A 22,327-nucleotide genomic window follows, 5' to 3' on the forward strand; every position below is an offset into this window, starting at 1 on the left:
TTTAGGAAGATTTTCAGAGGATGACTGAATCTCTAAACTGCTTAGAAATATCATCTTAACTCTTTCAACATATTAGGCTATGGACAATGAGATTTTAGAAATTTTGGATTTGATGGCATAGAGAAGGCTCATTGTACTGGGAGAAAAGAGAAACTACATAATATTAAAGAAAACTATCTTTTAAGTGAGGAGAAGCAGTACAATGACTTATTGAAGGAAAAATGAGATAGGATCAAAGCTCTGGCTTTTTAAGATTATCTTTCTAAAATCTTAGGCTGAGACTGTTTTGATCAACTCTTTTAGAAAAATTAACTTGTCAATTTGTTGGTGAATTTTTTTTCATATTGAATTAACTGAATTGAATGAATTGAATCAACTGAATGCTTTGGACATTATGTAGACAGAATTTTTATCTGGATGTTGATATGAACTGAAACAGGACAAATATGGATGTTGAAAGGGCACTGAAATGCGTTAGCACCAATTGATATATTGAATTAGATTCATTGCCCCTCAATTTATTACTTCCTAAGTTACTTGTCTGGATAATCAGGGTATATTATTGTGTCTACAAAACCTGGATGCTTTAATTAGTGCCTGGCATGAACTTGTCTTGCTTAACTTCTCCTTTAGGAAATTTATTTGCAATAAAAAGCTTTCCCTAGACAAGAAAAAAATTCCATCTGATCACTAGAGTAAAATGTGGATTTAGAGGATAGTGATGAAATCTACATTGGAATTATATGAAATGAAAAGTTTTGGGCAGATAAGTTTTTGTTTTCAAGAATGTCAGTATTCTTAAATGTAAGGAATACTAATTAAAAGGACTTATCATGGATGCCCACAACTTTGCAATGACTATGTTAGAACCACAGATGATAAGTATTTTAAACTATGACCCTAACTTGAAAGATGTGAATTTTTTTTAAGATTATTTATTCATGAGAGACACACAGAGAGAGGCAGAGATATAAGCAGAGGGAAAAGCAGGCTCCCTGCAAGGGGCCCAATGCAGACTCGATCCCGGATCCCAGGATCACGCCCAGAGCTGAAGGCAGACGCTCAACCACTGAGCCACCAAGTGTCCCGAAAGATGTGAATTCTATTTGATCATAAAAGCAAGCATCAAGAACCTGAAACTTGACATCTTCATTACATACTTAAGTAGCAATTTGCAGCGTTCTACTTATTTTATTTTTGAATTTAAAAAGGACATTACATTTCTGTGTACTTCTTTAAGGATACTAATGACAAAGAAGCTATTTCATCCAGAGTTACAACCAGTCTGCCTTCATAAAGCCTGGGTTGGAGCAGGTTATACCAGAATAAACTCTTGTTTGCCAAAAATGGACTCAGAACTGCCATTTCCTTTTGACAACTGTCCTCTTCTCAGCTTGAAGTCCATGTCCATTTCTCAAGATTAAACTCAGGGCATGAGAAAACATCCCTACTGGATGACCTTAACTTCTCTCCAGGTCACACCTTATGGGGCTAGAGAGAGCTTTCTAGGTTCCAAACAGAAATCTATACCTTGCCTATAGCTTTACAAGAAGGGCATGGAGCCAGGTTTTGCATTCAACATAAAAAGATTATAGCTAATAAATCTGCAACAGTTGCTAATGCGAATACGGGATCCTGTCAGCAAAGCACCAGTCAAAATGTCTGTGATGTCCTATGAGATAAGATAGTGAAAGATATGCTGTATGGTAATCTTCCAGTAACAAACCAGAAAAGCTGGATATGAATGAGGAGGAAATACTCTGTCCTACTCAGGAGGCAAAACTAGTGCCAATAGTTGGAAGTTTCAGGGTGATGGATCTTGGATCTACAGACAATAATTTTTAACACTTAGAACAGCCTAATAATGGATGGGGCAGCCTAGAGGGGTAATGAGCTGCATGTTCAAGGAAAGTCTGCATTACAATTTGTTAGGGAAGCCACAGATCAGCATTGTCCAATAGGAATATAGTGTGAGCTGCATATATGATGTTAAATTGTCTAGTGACCACTTCAAAAAAAAAGAAGATAAATTAATTTTAATTATATATTCTGTTTAACCTAATATATATCCCAAATACTTTTTATTTCAACATATAATCAATATAGAAAAATGATCAATGGGATATCTTTACATTTATTATGTACTAGGTGTTCAAAATTCAGTGTGTGTATTACATTTACAGCACATCTCAGTTTGGACATACCACATTTCATCTGCCTCATGACATTTGCCTGCCACATTGCATAGCACAACTGTAGACCATGAGGAAGACTGGCTTATATGGCTTCAAAGATCCCTTTCAATCAAAAATTCTGAACTTTTAAGTAAATAGGCAGTAAACAGAAGTTAAGTTCAGGCATTCAAAAATATTATGGAAAAGTGGTATAGGCAGGAGAAATTCTTCTGAAATTAAGCAGAAAAGAGAATTTATTGTAATTGAAAAGTCCATGTGTAAGGCTTTTTTTTAATTTTTTTTAATTTTTATTTATTTATGATAGTCACAGAGAGAGAGAGAGAGAGAGAGAGGCAGAGACACAGGCAGAGGGAGAAGCAGGCTCCATGCACCGGGAGCCCGATATGGGATTCGATCCCGGATCTCCAGGATTGCACCCTGGACCAAAGGCAGGCGCCAAACCGCTGCACCACCCAGGGATCCCCATGTGTAAGACTTGTATTGACTTGTAATTGAAAAGTCCATGCGTAAGACTAGTTAGGGTAGGACTCAATTCAGAACTACTATGCCTGTATTCCTCTGTGTCTGTATGTCCTTTCTTTTTTTACAGATCTGTTTTTCTCTCAGATAGGCCCTGTCTACACAATGGCTGTTTCCATCTACAAATCCAAGCCCTCCCAATTCAGCAACCTTGGAAGGAAAAAATTTATATTTCCTAAAAGGTGAGAATTGTACAGCTGAGGGATGCCTGGGTGGCTCAGGAGTTGAGCATCTGCCTTTGGCTCAGGGCATGATCCTGGAGTCCTGGGATTGAGTCCCATATCAGGCTTCCTGCATGGAGCCTGCTTCTCCCTCTGTCTATGTCTCTGCCTCTCAATCTCTCTCATAAATAAATAAAATGTTTTTTTTAAAGAGCTAAATTTAAAAAATGGAAAGGCATTATTAAAAAAATAGTACAGATGAATCTCAGAAATAAGCTTATAGGACTATTTATGAACCAGTCACTGGGTCCAGGGGAAGGAATATGCTGACTGAAAAATCTTAGGATTCATGTTTTACCCTGGAGCTAGAGGGTAGTGGAGTCAGTCTTGCCCTAACCAGAGCCCACCTTTAACATGCAGAGGGAGAATGGATGTGTGTCTAACTACAAGGCAATTGAAGTCCTGTCATCAAAAGTTAGGGATATGGAAGATGACAGGCAAAGGCAATAGATGTCTGCTGTTCCTTACTGTAGTGTGTACTATTATCCTCTTCTCCCTACTCTGTTAACCCACCTGTGAGTTACCCTGAAACGTCAGTGGACAGTTCTCCTGCACACTGACTTCCATGATTCTTGGCTTGAGAGATTTCTCTGGCCCCAAAACATCCTGCTCACATCTTGGGCAGGGCATCCCGGAATGCCAGGGATTTAATATTCTTAAGGAAGCACTCAAGTTGAGAGGATGGGGACATACACACAGAACTAAGGGATGATCCCCAGGATCTTGAACTCTGAGCTCACAGTAATAACTTGTTCAACAACCCACTCTTCACTAGCTTTTCTCATTCCTTTTTTCCTGTGTTTCCTTCGGATCACCTCCTAAGGCAACTATCTGCACTGAAGGCCTTGTTTCACCATCTGGTTCAGGGTAACCAGAACATCTCCCATCTCTGAATTTCAAAGAGGATTTGAAATGTCTGTTTTATCTAATTGGAAGCCAATTCTGAAGGCAATCTCTGTTGGAAGATCAAAAACCAGAGGCTTTAAACAATATGTGTTTTTGAGCCAGACTACCTCGTTTCAATCTCAGTTCTACTATGTGTTATCTGGGTGACCTTGGGCAAGGTGTATAGCATTTTCTTCCTTACTTTCCCTATTTGAAAAATGGGGATAATAGAATTGCTAAGAAGATTAAATGACTTAATATTTATACAGTGTGTAGAACAAAGCCTATACCTAATAATTATTAGATATTTATTCCTTCACTCTTTTCCTCTGTACTATTCTTTCTAATCACCAACAATTATGAGTGTTAGGCTGTGTCAACATGTCTTATACCTGTAGTACCGAGATAGAGAATCTACCTACTTTAGTGCTAGGCCAAAAGTAAATTGTCAATTAATATCTGTTGCTGATAATTACAAATGAAACAAACAATGAAGATTCAAGTCACTTGCAAAGTAGTGCTGAAGAGTTTAGAAGTAAATATTTTGGTCTGACTCAGTTGTCTTAGTCCATTCAAGCTGCTATAATAAAATACCACAGATGGAGTAACTAATAAACAACAAAAATTTGATTTCTTACAATTTTAGAGACTGGAACGTCCCAGATCAAGGTACCAGTGTGGTTGGGTGAGGGTCCTCTTCCTGGTTCATTGACAACACCTTCTCACTATGTCCTCACATGTTGGAAGGGGCTAAGGGTCTTTCTGGAGCCCCTTTCATACCACACTAATCCCATTTATGAGGGCTCCACTTATACTGCTTAAGCACCTCCCATAAGGCCCCACCTCCTGATACCATAATCTTAGCAGGTTAGGATTTCAGCATAAAAATTTGGGGCGGGGGGCACAAATATTCAGACCATAGCATTAGTAAAATTCTAACTGCTTTTCCAAGTATATTCTAAAAATAAGATCTGGGACGCCTGGGTGGCTCAGCGGTTGGGTGCCTGCCTTCAGCTCAGGTTGTGATCCTGGGATCTGGGATGCAGTCCCACATGGGGCTTGCGAGGGGCCTGCTTCTCCCTCTGCCTATGTCTCTGCTTCTCTCTCTCAGTCTGTGTGTCTCATGAATAAATAAATAAATATTTTAAAAAATAAATAAAAATAAAATCTATTATAATTTGAACATAAACACTAATTTCATAGAAACAAATCCCATGCTGAAATAAAATATAAAATACTGGTTTAATATAAGAGATGAAAAAGTTTCACTTAATGGAAATTATATACATATAGTTATATATTGACAATTAACTTCTTGTCATATAAAAGTCGTTGAATTTTTATTAAGTCCTTTTTTACAGTGTAGCTCCTATACAAATATAAATTGACTCAATGGCCAGGAAAGAAAATTCAGATTGAATATATCATGTCTCCTCCAGGAAAGAAAGAGTCAAATGAGAAAACATGTCTGGATTAGAAGCAGGTGAATTTTGCTTAAGCACGGTCTTTCCATCAGTCTGAAAGTTACAGAGGCTGAAGAAGTATTGACAGGTTGAGAAGGTGTTCTAGGTTAAGAAACTGAAAACTCTTTACAAATTGAATCTTCACTGATTTTCCTCTTTGTTTTTCATGCAGACCCAGAACCCAACATGATTTAATATTCATAAAGGTCTTCCAAAGCCCCACCTGAAAGCATTACTTGGTAGTTTTGGTTTTGTTCTGATGATTTATTCCACTAACAAGAATAATTTGATATTAATAATAACTGGAATATAATTTGTTTCCTCTGTCCAGTACATGTAGGACACAAAAATCTCACAATTTAAAGATGTGGACTTACACAAAATTGTGAAATAAATGGACAAGATTTGCAAATTGATATTTTAGAACTTTAATATCTTTCCAAAGCATACATGAAAAGATGTATTTAGATCTATATTACCTTTTGTTTTATGTATTAATGAAATATCCTCAATAAGCATAATAGTTTTGGGATACATAAGAACAAAGTTTGATGTCTCCTCCCCAATCACTGACCACAGGATCTTGGACAAGATATTTATTTCATGCCACAGTTTCTTCATATATAAGTAGAGATAATACAGCCTACCTTTCATTATTCCTGAGAAGATTATGCAAGATTATGCAAGGTAACACTTCAAAAGGAGATGCCAAGGCACATAGTATATACCCAGTAATGATACCTGTGATTCTTTTTATTATTAACATTGTCTTTAGAATCCTTTTACGGGGGATCCCTGGGTGGCTCAGGGGTTTAGTGCTTGCCTTTGGCCCAGGGTGTGATCCTGGAGACCCAGGATCGAGTCCCACATCAGGCTCCCTGCATGGAGCCTGCTTCTTCCTCTGCCTGTGTCTCTGCCTCTCTCTCTCTCTCTCTGTCTCTTATGAATAAATAAATAAAAAATCTTAAAAAAATCCTTTTATAGCTAAACATTATAACACAGTTTTCTATTTATTTGGATTAGTTTTGCTTATTATTAAAAACTTTGCGTATCTTAAAGATTTTAATTGTTCACGTTTCATTGTCCACAGGACTTCCTGATTATCTTTGCTACTAAGTAGTAATTATGCACTGCAAATATTTGCTCAAATTTTATATAAATCAATTTTAAATGAAAGAGCTATTTACATTGATTAATTTAAATAAAGAGTATCACCTTCTTCATAGCTTTTTTGCTATCAGCTTAGTCAAATGTGAATGGCCATTATCGCACTAGTTACTTTAAACCATTGTAAAGTGATAATTCTGAACCATTAGAATGGCAAGATTTTTCAGTCTAAGGAGGCATATCTTCTACTTTTAGATGGCTGACTGTGTTTTAAGTTTCATGATAAATCTGGAAATATTCTTTTAATTATTAAACTTAAAAAAATAATCTGTGTTTGATTGCTTTTGTTTTACATGTCAAGCAGAGATAAAAGCTACCAGTAAAACAAGATTCCCAGACTCGTCTCAGTAACTAGCAGCATTATCTAGTGCTCAAATCCAAACCCTAAGCTCCATCCTTATTTCTTCCTTTTCCTCACATGCCACTTGCTCTCATCCTGCAAGGACTCCTGTTTGGCGTATCTACTTCCATGGCCACAACTCAAGTCCAAGTCACCATCCTTTCTCAGGTGGTCTATTGGAATAGCCATCAAATTGGCTTATTTTATTTCATCCTTGTTCTCCAATCCATTCTTCAAACAGCTCCAGAGTTGCTTTCCTAAACATAGATCATATCACTCTCTTGGTTGAAACATAATAGTATCTTGCCAGTGTCTTATAATCCAACTCAAATTCTGTACCATGGCTTCTCTAACTCCTACCTACTTCTCTCATTTCATCTTTCACTACTCACTCACTTGTTCTCTAGGCTCTGGCTGTGCAGATCTTTCTGTTTCCTCTGGAATATTCCTAGCTCTACCCTAATTGACTTCATTTGTATGTCAGCTCAATGCTTCTTCCTAAGAGACATCTTCTCCGGCTACTCTGCTAAGTATTGACTAAACCGATTTGATCATTTATAATCATTAAGTCTTTTTTGGGTAGGTATTTAGAGGAAGTCAAGGAACACAGTTTTTTTTCTCCCACAATCTTGCTACCATAAAGCAAGCAAGTCTGGTATAAACTTTGCCACACACGAGACAGTATTTATTAGCAAATAACACAAAACCAGTCATAAAACTGTCCTGCAAGTTCAGTGAAGTCCCAGCACTCTATCCCTTTGGGCATTCTGAAAGCTGATATTTTGCTTGCCTGCCAATCTTCGCTAATAGACTGAATGATACCTCGGGAAGGACTATGTCAAGTTCTACTTTGGTTCATCCCCATCCTTTCCTCCCCAAAGCTCCTAGCATGGTGCTTTGTATAGAAGAGGGGGCTTACTGAATATATTTTTCTGAATGAATGATGTACAGCTTGTTTTCATTTAGAAAGAACACAACAAATGACAAAAGATGTTCTTTAGGGAATTTGTACAAAATTTGGTCTTCTAAAAGGAGAGTGTAAATGTTTTTGAATTAATTCTTATCATTATGAAAGCTACTTTTTCTTTTTACCTAATAATTAATTCTACCTAAGGCTAAAGATGAAATGTCTGCCAACAGCTGAATGACATTAAATTACCCTAAGTAAAGCATCAATAAAATTAGCTTTCTTGCTTCTAACATCTCCATAAGCCCAAGTCGCAATGTTTACTTTGATTAATTATTAAACATATCTCAGATTTCCTATATAATGATTTTTGTGCTAGATATGATTTCTAATTAAGCTTTACATTTCTCTGATGAAATTGTATTTAAGCCTACCAAATGTTATAACTCACTTTTGCATTTAATAATCAATGTCTAGCAGATTATTTGAAACCAGTAGGGCAGTAATAATTTATGAAAACTGCAAACATGCCTGGGATAATCATGAATGCCCGGCCCTTGTGAGACTTAGTTCTGTTGTTTGGAAATGGTATGGAATTTGTGGTTTGAGACATAAAGGTCTGTGATAACTGGTTAACATACAGAAAAAAATCCAATCATACACATACTATTAGGGAGAATGCTATGGTATAAGAAAAATATGAACTTTAAATGTGTACATGTTTTAGGTTGTTAAAACCCCAGATGCTGAGTACAAGTGACAGATATTAATACTGATTTATGTAAGATGAAACATCTATGAGCTGAAAATTGCTATCTGTAATCTAAAGGTTTCCAAAACATGGATATATACGTAGTCAAAATATATGGTAGATTGTGCCAAATTTCACTTAAGTTTTTATCAGTGAACAGGAATTGCATTTCCTTTTTTTTTTAAATTTAGGATTTGCATTTCTGAAAATTCTGTTAAATACTGTACAAGTGTTAGACAAAAATATTAAAAGTGAATATAGGAAAGAGTATTATTCAGCCATAAAAAGGAATACAGTTCTTCTACAAGATGCATGAGGAAACCTTGCAAACATTCAGAGTGAAAGAAGCCAGACACAAAACAGCCACATATTACATGATTTCATTTATATGGAATGACCAGAATAGCCAAGTCCATAAAAACAGAAAGTAGTGTAGTTGATGCTTAGGATTGGGGGAGAAAGAAAGGATAGATGGTAATAGCTAAAGGGTCAAGGTTTCTTTTCAAGGTGATGAATACATTCTGAAATTGACTATGCTGATGGCTGCCGTATCTGTGAACTGAAAACTTCTAAACTGTGTGATTGAAATGGATGTATTGTAGGCATGTGAATTATATTCCAGTAAAGGCTTTAAAACATGTATGCACATTTCAAAGTCAGAGAACATACACTGCAAAGGCATGAATAACAAGAAAGACATTACTTACAACTATAGTTCACAAGACAATCACTTTCAAACCCAAGCGACTTTACTGACCAGACATATTCCTGGTTCCTGAACACAAATGTCTCTGCCAAAACCTTTTTAGTGTTGTCAACATGGCAATTCTGCCCCCACAACCACGAACACTTCCCAGTATTCTGGTGGTCCGATAAATGGTTCCCTTATGGGCCTCTGAATGAACTGTTGACTCAGTTTTCTGAGGATGGAACTGAATACAGAGATCAAAGATGGTGTATAGGGAGTAACTAAAGTAAATACTAATACTTCTAGGTAACACTTAAAAATGGCTCACATTTTGGCACAGACAGAAACCATCTATTTCATGTAAAAATGGATTCAATGGGAAAGAGTGATTCTACGAAGAGTTTAGGTGGTAGGTTGATTATGATTTATTTCCTCTTAGTAGTGTCTAGAAAGGCCCAGCAAGCAAAGCAATGAAAAAAGGAATGTGATATACTTAGCATTTTATGCATTGAAATCTTCCATTTTTTAAAAAAAATTTATTTATTTATGATAGTCACACACACACACAGAGAGAGAGAGAGAGAGAGAGAGAGAGAGAGAGAGGCAGAGACACAGGCAGAGGGAGAAGCAGGTTCCATGCAGGGAGCCTGACGCAGGACTCGATCCCCGGTCTCCAGGATCGCACCCTGGGCCAAAGGCAGGCGCTAAACTGCTACGCCACCCAGGGATCCCTACCCCCTTTTTTTAAAAAAAAAAACAACAAAAAGGTAGTTAGACAGTTTCAGGGCACCTAGGTGGCTCAGTCAGTTAATTATCTGACTCTTGGTTTTGGCTCAGGTCATGATCTCAGGGTCCTGGGATTGAGCCCTGTGTCAGCCTTTGGACTCAGAGGGGAGTCTGCTTGAGATTCTCTCCTTCTCCCTCCTCATCTGCACCTCCCCTCATGCTTCCTCTGTCTCAAGTAAACAAACAAATAAATAAAATCTTAAAAACAGATATTTTCAAGGGTGAAGGGAACATTTTGAACTATTCACTTCATAAATCTTTTAGCTATTGGATAATTATTAATTGCTCTCTTTTATTTTAAAATACTGGAGTTGTCAGTAAACCCATCAACACAAGAGGAGATTCACAGCCCCACAACTCCGAGGGAGTTTACCACTGACCTCGGCAAAGGGCTGTCAGGAAATTAGAGGCTCTTTCCAATGTCATAAGGAAGCACAACAAAGTAGTTAAGACCATGGACTCTGGATTCCATCTGCCTGGGTTTGAGGTCAGCTTCGCTCATTACAAGCCGTGTGACCTTGGGAAAATTGCTGAATTTCTCCATACATCTCAGTTTCCACACTGGAGAAATGAATAAAATAATACTTTCTTCTTGGGCCATTTTAAAGATTAAATGAGTTCATATTTGCAAAGCACTCAGAGAAGCTTCAAAAATATTGGGAGCAGGTTAAATAAATATAAAAGCTAATATACAAAAACAAAACAACAACAACAACAACAACAAAAAACCCTTCTTTTTGCTGTATTCACATTTTTGGAGGAATATAATTCATAGTAAGTGAAACTTATTTCAAAGCTTATCTTTTGACTTTCATTCTTACACTGTGTGAGCATATGTTAGTGAATTAGCAATAGTATTATCTGCTCCTGTCATGGGGCCGTTTACTCTAAGCAGATGGAACAGATACCCATGCAGCCTTCTGAGGGTACAGATTCTGCAGGATACCTTGTGGTCTAATGTTACTTTTCGCTCTATAGAGTTTTAATTTATCTTTAAGCGGAATGTGTCTGATATAAAGGGCAGAGAACAGTGATGAACACTGACGTGTAAACAGAATGGGGATGTTAGAAAAGCCATTCTCAGAGTGCTCTGGGCCCCAGATCTGACCATGGGGACAGCCTCCAAAGATGTTAAAGAATGAAACGCTGTCACCTATCAGATATGAAGGAGAATATGTTGACAGCAAGGATTCAAGACCATATGTGTGTAAAACTATCTCCGGGGAGATAGGTGAGTTTTCAATATCTCTTCCAGGTCTACAGGTTAGAATTCGTCTAGTAGTTTTAAAAAATAAGGTCCTTAAAATATTTATCTAATTGTCTATCTAGATGTTGTTTAATGGTTAACATGAGTATATGGATCTGTTTGCCAGCAAATAACTAATGCCAAAAATTGAAAAAGAGCCTTAAGTTACATATTTATTATTACTGACCTCAGAACAGAGCAGTCTACTAAAATGGAATAACTTGTAATAACATAGATTTAAAAGTGCCTCCAAATGATCACGTAAATATTATGAGATTTAGGAATGTTTAATGATCTAAGAAAAACAAACATAATATCTCTTCCACTCTCCTATTCAAATTATGTGACAATTAAACAGTATGTTAAAAATGTGATACAATATTTAAAAACATTTTGGGAGAAAACACATAATTCCACATCTGTCTTTTGCATCTTACTTCTTTTCCTTGACTGCTTATTTAAATCAGAAATCCTTTCCATGTTTTAGTATAAAATTTTGTATTAAATTATCATAGTTATTGCTATCTATCCAGTGATCATGTTGATGTACTGTAAATTGTTATACTGTCTTGAACAGGATATGTTTAGACATACCTAGGTTCACTATTATAAATAACAGTGAAAAGAACATCATGCAGGTAGCTCTTTGTTTCCGTTGAATTATTTTCTTGGGAGAAATTCCACTGAGTGAGCTTACAGGGACAAAAGGTACAGACATTTTAATGGGCCTCACAATAAAGACTGCATTTACCAATAAGTTAATAAAAATTTACCTCAATACTATGTATTATTGTTTTTAAAGTTGTTAAATTAGTGTAAATTTAATTTGTACATATCAAGCTACTATTGAAAATAATCATATTTTACACCTTTGTTTATAATTTGAATCTTATGTAATTACATTTGTTCATATCCTTCATTGCCTCAATGATTAAATTTCATTGTTTTTATTATTCATTTAAATATCGTGTTATTTATTTAAAAAATATTTTATTTATTTACTCATGAGAGACACAGAGAGAGGGGCAGAGACACAGGCAGAGGGAGAAGCAGGCTCTATGCAGGAAGCCCGATGTGGGACTCGATCCCAAAGTCTGGGATCACACTCTGAGCCGAAAGCAGACGCTCAACCGCTGAGCCACCCAGGCATTCCTAAATATATGTTATTGATAATGATCCTTTGTTCATTGTATGTGATACAAATATGACTTTTCATTATTTGTTTCATTTTAGTTTTTAAGATTTCATGTTCAGATGTTTGGTAATTAGGTGAGTAAAACATAACATTGTAGAATGAGATTAATTGGTTAAAGAGATTCTTTCAATCAGAAATATTTTATCTATATTCTTTAGTGGAAAAAGGAAACACTGCATTCTGGGTTGTAGTATTTAATTTCATATGTAAGTTTCATGTTTAAATCTGTGGTGTTAAATTTCCAGAATGGAAATCTGATTTTGAAAATATGTACAGTATAGTGCTTGGAATTTAACTGGACATAATTTTACATTTTCACCAGAAACTGTTTTGATGTTCTCCTTAATGGGACCAAAGTAACTAGACTAGTGGAGGCCTGCTCAAATACAAAACACACAGACTTGGAAGAACAAATTCACAGGGAGAGTTATGGTCTTGGAGCAGACTGACTTTCCTTTTCTGTGCACCTGGGTATTCTTTCACCAATCCAAACAAATAGCATCTGAATCAGAAATAATTTGGAAGCATGTTGTTTGGATAGGTTTTCTTTACCAAATGGTATGAAACAAAATTAAGATGTAGCCTCAGTAAATTATATTCAATGTTTATACATTATGCACTCTGTGTTTTATAAAACTAAAAATCTAGAAAATTTATATAATTTACTCAACAACTCTGAATGAGTGGCCACTCTGAGTTAGGTATAGCCGTAGGCATCAGGGATACAGGGTAAATAAGGAGTCAAAGCCACAGCATTTGGGAGCTTGCTACTGGCCTTTAACTTACTACTTCAATCATGGTTTCACTATGATAAATAATTCTGAAATTTTTCATGAAAATAGGAGTTTATTCGGTCAGCCAAATGCTCTCAAGCAGCATGGGTAGGGAAGGACTTTAGGAAACCAGAATGAGGAAAATAAATACATGTTAAATAAATGTTCACTCCTCAGAATAAAAATTTATGATTGAGTGTCCTATGAAGATCATAGAAATGACATTTTTCATGCAGGAAATGGGTGTCAGGTGTGGGATTAAAGACCTAGGAGTTCAGTAGATACAGTCTATCAGGATGGAGCCTTTGGCTTTTGAACAAGGACCAGCTTGCATAGGAAAGGGAAAGGTATGGAGCAATTGTAGTAGGAACTCAGTAACAGCAATACAAAGCTAATATTTACTGAGTGCCTCTGTGTTATGCACTGTGCTGAACATTTTGCATACATGCCCTTCGTTCCCCAGATGAAGTTCAAGTTCATCCTGCCTCTTGCATTTTGTCAGTGCACATTCCTGCCATTTTTGGTCAAGTGGATTCTTCCTTTTGTGTTTACCACGTCAGACTTTGAATCTCTTGTTTCTTGGCCATTTTTTCATTCACCAAGTATTCACGTGCCATCACTCAGCTACTCACTGGTACTACAGAAATGAACAAGTGGAAAAGGGCACAACTCTAGTCTTCAAGGGGCTTTCATTCTGGTAGACAGACCAGAGACTCAGTGATTATAAAACTTCTCTCATGATAGGCCATCTACTACACTTGGAGGTGAGTGAGAAGGGCAGGTTTGGGAAATGTTCTTACTGTGCATGCACACAATTATTTAGTTTAACGCTATGCATAATAGTTAATAACATATAACTATGATGATTGGTATTATATTATACTATTTATTATATATTATGTTAGCTATGTGATATTTATGTTCTATACATCCAACATCATTATATTCAGATGAGGTTAACAATTTAAATGTTCATCAGTGGGGGGGGGCATTAAATAAACAATGAACCACTGATGTTCTGATACAGAAATAGCTCCAAAATATATGATAAGTAGAAAAAAGGAAGACATCAGAAGAGTACATGTCATATGCTGTCTTTTGTGGGGGGCAAGGAAGATAATCACATTTTCTTGAATTTCACATAGACACTTTGGAATCATGTGCATAGCATTAAAAAACAAACAAAACAAAAGTGGTTGCCCATTGGGGAGCAGAGATGAGGAAACCAGACAAAGGGGTGCACAAAGGTAAGAGGGAGTACTTTCACTATATACATTTTTATGTTTTTGGACTGAATGTATTATCTATTTAAAAAATTAACATGTCCTGAAACTTTGGGGGAAAGGGTATCTACTAGTGGACTGTGGCCAGGTGGCTGGAGACCTGAGAGGGAGGAAGGTGGGTGGAGAGGCATTCCAAGCACAGTGCTGCATGCTGGGAGACCTGCCATGCTTGCAAACCTATCATGTTCTGTGAAGATGGCAGGTAGGCTACTTTAGGGGAGTGTTGGGAGATGTGCATGGGAATCCTACAGGGGGCAGGTCCTGAAGTCCTCATGTAATAAGATATTAATTCAGATTTCATCTTGAAGGTAATGGGAATCTTTGGCTGGTGATCAGAAGAAAAGTGAGTGATCAGATTGGCACTTTGTAATCATTCCCGTCCCCAAGGGAAGCAAGTATCCGTGTGATGGGTGAGGCAGAACTGGGGCCAGGAAGACTATTTAGGAAGTTACTGGCCATCCTTCCGGTAGAAATGATGAGCATATGAACCGAAGTCTGTGCTCACAGAGAGGAGGGACTAACAGCTTGAACCATAGCTAGCACACTCGACTTGTCATCTCCTCCATGGATTTGATTTTGTTTCTTTCCTAATATTGTCCAGTTTTTCTTTGGATTCTACGTTAAAGTTTAACTCGGTGGGGTTAAAATTTTGCAGGAGCCCCAAAGCTACAGGCTTCGGTGAGATCTGGGTGATAGGAACCTCTTCTCTGACTTCCACTTTCTCTCTTCTGCTCATCCTGGGTGCCTGGGAGGGAAGCCCAAGGCAGGGTGCTGCTCTGCAGGGACAGTGGCATTGGCCCAGGGTGGAGGCCAGAGCTTCTGTGCTGGGGCCAGTTGAGCTGGGCACGTGGTCCCACAGGGGATGCCAGGCCATTGCCTTCTTTCCAAATTCTGCTATTTTTTGTTGGTTTGTTTTTGTCAAGCTTGTACATAGTCCCTGTAGATGGTTATGACTGGGATTTCATTTTTTTCAGTTCCAAGCTCTACGCTCAGGTGGGACAATTGTACAGGCAAGATTCATCAGCAGAGCAGAGCTGTATCATGGGCATATCATTCAAATACTTCCCTCTCATTTGCCAGAGAGCTGCTGCCTTTGAGCCCTGAGACAGCTCTCCATAATCCTGCCCACCTCCATTGGCCTCTCCCCGTATCTTTCTAGATCTCTCTGTGCCTCTATTGCCATCTCAAACCCTTTATCTGTTTGCAAAGTTGGTGCCCACGCAGCATAGGCTGCAACCATCACCCCCCTTTTCAGGAATAAGACAGACATCTCAGCACATGTTAGGCAACTGCTACAGCAAGTATTCCCTTGTCATCACATTAAAAATTGCAATTCCAATAATTATAAACATATTTTTAAGAAATAAGTGGAAAATACAAAAAGCCCATGTAACCACGCAATAATAAATAATTTGACAATTGTGAAACAATTTCAGAGTATATTCTATTTTAATATAAAAAGATAAAATATTGGAAATCTTGTCTCACAGGTGTATTACCCAAGAAAAGTCAGAAACAAGCAACTAATTCTTTTATTGTTGGAAGGCTGACTAGTACAGTCAGGTCTATATATGCAGGTGGACAGTTTTGAATGTTCCCTAAACAAATATGTCAAGGAATTATGTATAACTGAGGAGTACTTTGAGGTGGCAACATATATTTTATTTTATTTAGTATTTCTCCTTAGTGTGTGTTTTTATGTGCCAGTTCAGTCTCTTATCAAATAAATACTATAACCTTGCCATTCATTTGATATGGCAAAATGACTTTCTGATTCCACACTATTCTGCTGCATTCTAAAAAATTTAAACATTATGCTATCTTCCACAAAGTGGTTAGCAATTTACTATGAATAATTTTTTAAAAGGAGGGAGATCTGTCCAGATATGAAAGATTCTAGAAAAATGCTTCAGAATCAAAAAAGAATAAAAACCTTTAGAATCTAATATATAATAAAAGAGTACTCATTTACCTTAAAAATAGTGTGAAAATTTTTAAGAAAAAATTTATCTCCATATTTTTTTAAAACAATGACTGAAACATATATATTTACCACAGTTTCATATGCAACCACTGGGAAATTAAAGAATGACCAGAAAATAGGAAAAGATGATAAGCATCTATTGACAATTGGCAATATATGAAAACCATGAATAATCAGATTTCCTGTTACATCTCAGAAGGAAAATTCCTAAGTCTCATGGCCCAACTTCTTTCTTTTTTATTTAGTGCAGAATTTGTCTTTCATTGAACTAGAATCCTAAACAATCTTCTCTTTGATTTTTTATTCTAATCTTTATTCCTTCTAGAGAATTATATTTCAAATGCTCTAAAACACTTTTTAAAAACTTGAATATGCAGGTTAAAGAACAATAATTCATACATTATACAAGTGAGGTAAGACTGCTACATGGCCAGCCCCAAATGAGCCATGGCTCCTGATACTGTCACTTTTCCATAACAACCCCCCTACATTCAACTTGGGCTTGGTCATATGGCTTGCTATAGTCAATGGAACAATAATAAGCATTACTCAAGTAGAAGCTGCATAAACACTTACATGTTGGTCTTCTCTTGGAACCTAGCTGCCTTGCTATAAGAAAGCCTGTCAAGTTTCTGCAAAAAAACAAGCCATATGGAGGAGAATGGTCCAATAGCTAGAACCAGACATATAAGTGAGGTCTTCTTAGAGATTCTAGCACCAGCAGAGCTCCTGGTTAAAAGGTACATATGAGTGACCTTGGACCATATCCTGTGTAGCAGAAGAATACTTAGCTGAACCCTGCTAAATTCCTGATCCACAGAACTCTAAGCAATACATTTATATTGCTCAAAGTAATTCCATTTTGGAGTGGTGTGTTATGAAGCAGTAGATAATCGATATAATAAGTGCTAGCAAGGGTTTTTCAACCTTCTTTCTATAAATAATTCCAAGGTACATTCTTAACTGACACACACCTCTTTTTTTTTTAAAGATTTTATTTATTTATTCATGAGAGACAGAGAGAGAGAGAGAGAGAGAGAGGCAGAGACAGAGGGGGAAGCAGGCTCCATGCAGGTAGTCCGACGTGGAACTTGATCCCGGGTCTCCAGGATCATTCCTTGGACTGAAGGCAGCGCTAAACCACCGAGCCACCTGGGCTGCCCCTGACACACACCTCTTATATTTCTGTTGTCTATTTATTTACTATTGAGCCTGTATCTTTTTTTTTCTGACTCGACCTCTAACCATTTGGACAGAGGACTGAGAGAGATGGTTGGTTTATATGAAAAGTGTGATTAAAAATGGCTTTATTACATATGATTCAAATAACATTCCAAGTCCTTGTTGGATCTTAAAGGAACATCATTCTTGATAATGGTACATATCCTAAGTTAATTCCACTTTACGCTGTAATCAAATTGCGGGTGGGACAATCTGGTAGAAAAAAAATGAACAGATTCCTAGCACATGAACCTTATGTGGTCCATTCAAGCCATTTCTTCTCTATGCTCCTTTATATGGAAGTGTGTCTTGACACCAGATTTTAGGCAACACAATGTGGAAAACTCTTTGGTGGGATTTGTTTTTTAAGGATTTATTATTTGAAATATGAGGCTTAGTAGATTGAACAGGCCATTGGGTGTGTTTGCATCCTTCTTTCTCTGGAATTAATGCGCATTAGTAAGAATGCTTTGGAAGTAGAAGTAGTAGCAGAAGTGTAAGTAGAAGAGCCCAAAGTAGAGAATGTACAGGCTATTTCTGGGGGACAGTGATGCTATTTCATTGAATGGTGTGTATTCTGTATTAAGTTAGAAGCTATAATCACTAACTAGTTCTTTTTTTTTTTTTTCACTAACTAGTTCTAAAACAAAGTACCTGGATACCAAGAGGAAAAGATGTAGCCTCATTAAGTATAGCTGATATTAGCATACTTGCTACTATTTCCATTGTTTAAAGGATATTCTCCATGTGCTTATTTAAGGCATAATCTACCAGATGGATGTGGACAAAAGGTTTATTTACAAAATGCCCATAAAGGAGAGTCTTGATTAGGCAACAATACAAATATGCTACTTACAGAGAGTAGTATCTGGACAGCACTGTGGATGACCTCTAGGTACTGGAAGTCAACAAAGCAGCCTGTGACGGAGACATATGTGTAGTCATCCATCATGCCGTGGGCTGACGGAGGCAGCACTCTTCGGACACAACCAGGCCCATGCTCCCGCCACCATGACCGGTGTACAGAAATGTTGAATGTCATCAGATCTGTATCCTAGGTGGGCAGAAGACAAGAGAACACAAGAAGACAAGCCTGTCATAGCACATCTTTGATTTTCAACCTTAGGAAGATTTTTGGATGAACAAAATTATTGAAATGATTTAAATTTCAAGTGAAAAATAACAAAAGGCAGAACCACAAATGGCTCTTTATACCTTATATCTAAGCTATTGGATTATAATAGTTTAATATAGAGATAAAGTCCTTTGAAGAGTAACAATTTAAGACTAGTGCACATTAAAAATCCAGAGACAACCACATGCAGAAGAATGAAACTGGACCACTCTCTTGCACCATACACAAAGATAAACTCAAAATAGATGAAAGATCTAAATGTGAGACAAGATTCCATCAAAATCCCAGAGGAGAACTCAGGCAACACCCTTTTTGAACTTGGCCACAGTAACCGGAAAAGGACAAACAGTGTATGTTCTCATTCATTTGGGGAATATGAATAATAGTGAAAGGGAATATAAGGGAAGGGAGAAGAAATGTGTGAGAAATATCAGAAAGGGAGACAGAACATAAAGACTTCTAACTCTGGGAAATGAACTAGGGGTGGTGGAGGGGGAGGAGGGCGGGGGGTGGGGGTGAATGGGTGACGGGCACTGAGGGGTACACTTGACGGGATGAGCACTGGGTGTTATTCTGTATGTTGGTAAATTGAACACCAATAAAAATTAATTTATAAAATTAAAAAAAAAATCCAGAGACAAGACCATCTATGTATGTTCATTTTAAAAATTACTTTGTTCATTTTGAAACTTTTTGTCTGCATTTTCCTATTCATCATCGTTGGGATCACCATCACGGTCTAACATATAATGAGTGCTTTTTTGCATGTTAGACATAGTTCTAAGCGTTTTTCATATATTATACCCTTTAATGTTCATGCAAGTACTATTACTAACCCAATTTATAATAGGCTGAATAATAGTCCTCCCAAAAGACATTCAGGTCCTACTTCTTGGAACCTGTAAATCTGACCTTCTTTGGATTCTCTGAGTGGGCCCTAAATGCAATCACATGTATCCATATGAAAAGGAGTCATAGGGAGATGAGACACAAAGAAAAAGAGGAGAAGGCAATGAGACGATGGAGGCCGAGAGTGGAGTGATGTGGCCAAAAGCCCGGGAAAGTTGGCAGCCATTAGAAGGTGGAAGAGACAAGGAAGGATTCTGTTCTAGAGCTCCAGAGGGAGCATGGCCCTGTCAACACCTTGATTTCAGAGCAGTGAATCAGATTTCAGACTCCTGGCTTCCAGATCTGTGAGAATAAGTTTCCATTAAGACCTCAGGTTTGTAGTATCTTGTTATACAGCAGCCATAAGAAACTAACACAGGTAAGGAAATAAAGTCACAGAGAGGTAAAATAAATTGTCCAATTTAATGAATAAATTTTAAAAATTGCTTTTTTGGTCCGCCTGGGTGCCTGGGTCCTTTCTCCTCAATTGTTTCCAGAAAATACCACTGACAGCTCCAGCAAAAGAATAAAGAAGGCAATCCTTGATATTTACATATCAAAATAGCTTTCAGGAGTTCTTAGCAGAAACAACAGCCCAGGTGTTTAATCCTCAAAAGATGCCTTTTAGTAATTTGGGGGGAATGTCAGCCTTGTACAACTAAGATCATACTGTTTTTCCCTTAACAATAGATTGAAAAGAATAGATGAAGAGCCAGGCTCACAAATAGCCTCACAAAAAAACTAAAAATTGCAGCTGCAGGGTGGAGCCAGAAGGAGGAAGTGTGATGATGGAGAGAGGGCAAGAGGGCCCAAGGACTAGGACACTGCACCTGCAGGGAAGCCACAGGAGCAGGGTCAGCCTTTCTTGATTTCCCAGTGAGCAAGCTCTGGTGTCACTACTGCCAAGGGGTGGTGGTCTTGGCTCAGAAGCCCAGGGGCTGCCTAATACAACACAAATGATGCTCATCCCTACCTCAGTGAGATGAGGACAGTCCCTATCTGAATGGCACAGAGAAATTCTAAGGACCAGAAATTGATTTTTGGAACTGTGAAAACACAGAGGCACCTGGTATGAAATGGAAAGCCCTTCACTTGATGGGATGAGCACTGGGTGTTATACTATGTATTGGAAAATTGCTTTTCAATAAAATATTAAAGGAAAAAGAGATGGAAAGCCCTTCCATATATATGATGGGGGCTGAAAACAACCAGTGTGAGACCTCTTTGAGTAAGGACAATGGGCAAACTCTCCCCTGTTATTCTCTGCTGTATATGAACATGAACCATGAGGTAAGAAGTGCGTCCAGTTCATCTGAGTAGGCAAAGCTACTCTGCAGTTTTAGGTTCTCCTCAACTCAAGGAATTCAAATTGAGACAGGGCAACCCTGCCCATGAAATCCAGCATTTCTCAATAGTGGAAACTATACCTCTTGAGTAGCTTATCTGGTAGGAATGAGGAAGCAGGATGTTCACCAAAGGAGGGACTCCACTGGGAGATTGGTGAAGACCAAACCAGTCTGTGGCAAGGTGGGCCCCAGCACTGAACTTTCCCCTCCCCCTTGTAAGATGCTAAAAATCATGTGTGTGGGGGGGTTAACATGCTTATTAGACATATGATGAGTGAAGAAGCATGAGATCATGGCACGTGCAAGTGTGCAGGCGCCAAGAAATACCCATCTCTACATGCTTGAATGTCAGTCTTTTCCTGTCTCAGCTCCTTAAAAAATTTTTCCTGGCCTTTGTTCTGAAACCCAGTCTGAAGGACACTTTCCTTTCTGCTGTCTCCCTTGGGCTGGGGTATAAACCCCAATATAAAGCCTTGCCTGGAACTTCCTGCTTGGCCTCTGGTCAATTTCTATTACTTGGAGAGCCCAAGGATCCTGGTTGGTAACAAAACTACTATTGTAAGTATACCTCAGATTATCTCGCTATTAAAACATTTTACAACTTTTTTTTTTCTTTTTTGGGTTGTTGGTTTGTTACACATATCATTCAGTTACCTTCACAGTTACAGCACTTTATTGATACTAAAGTATTTTACATCTTTTTTTCTTTTTTTTTTTTGTTCTTGGGTTTGCCACCTGTATCATTTGCAGTGCCCTCTGAAGGGAGAATAGTATAGAAAAATAATTGCTTTAGCTAGTGAGTTCCGTTTAACACAAGGCAATTTACCTGCAGGCAAACTGCACACTGACTGCTCCGTTTCCTGACCATCAGATTTAATCTCTTACAGTTAGTCCTGATCATAACCGAAAAACTATTATTTCCTGTTTTAATATAATTCATTAGGTTCAGGATGAACTGGCACGATCTCAAAAGTCATAGCGATTTCTACTCTTTAAGCATTCTTACCCAGTGGCCTTTTCTGTTGCTGGACTCTAAATTCCTTCCAATATGACTTGGACTAAAATTTATATTACACAAATAAAACAAAAGTAAATTTATGAACTCATGATATTTATTTGTTACACTAATAAAATCCCTCTGCGTAGTTCTCACTTAATTTGTTGGCACTATAAATATTTATAAACTGTACTGTTTTTTGCAATGACTGTATTAAAATTTGAATGAGAACATCGATAATATCAAATTATACTTAAAGTTCAAACTTCCAACTTATATTTGGTATAAAATTGTATTGCAAGTTTGTGTCTGATTTCCATCCCTTTCAATAGCTAGA

At 37.5% G+C, this 22,327-nt stretch overlaps 1 protein-coding gene across 1 annotated transcript in view; it reads right to left on the bottom strand.

The window, feature by feature from the left end:
• Positions 1-22,327, bottom strand: part of NKAIN3 (sodium/potassium transporting ATPase interacting 3) — a 278,453-nt gene that overhangs the window by 122,848 nt on the left and 133,278 nt on the right. The window contains exon 4 of the mRNA XM_055318196.1: positions 18,481-18,678. Within this exon, the coding sequence (XP_055174171.1) occupies positions 18,481-18,678 (198 nt within the window). The remainder of the gene's footprint in view (positions 1-18,480; positions 18,679-22,327) is intronic.

The sequence above is a fragment of the Nyctereutes procyonoides genome, unplaced genomic scaffold (assembly GCF_905146905.1).
Source record: "Nyctereutes procyonoides isolate TBG_1078 unplaced genomic scaffold, NYPRO_anot_genome, whole genome shotgun sequence".
In the NCBI taxonomy this organism is placed as follows: Eukaryota; Metazoa; Chordata; class Mammalia; order Carnivora; family Canidae; genus Nyctereutes; species Nyctereutes procyonoides.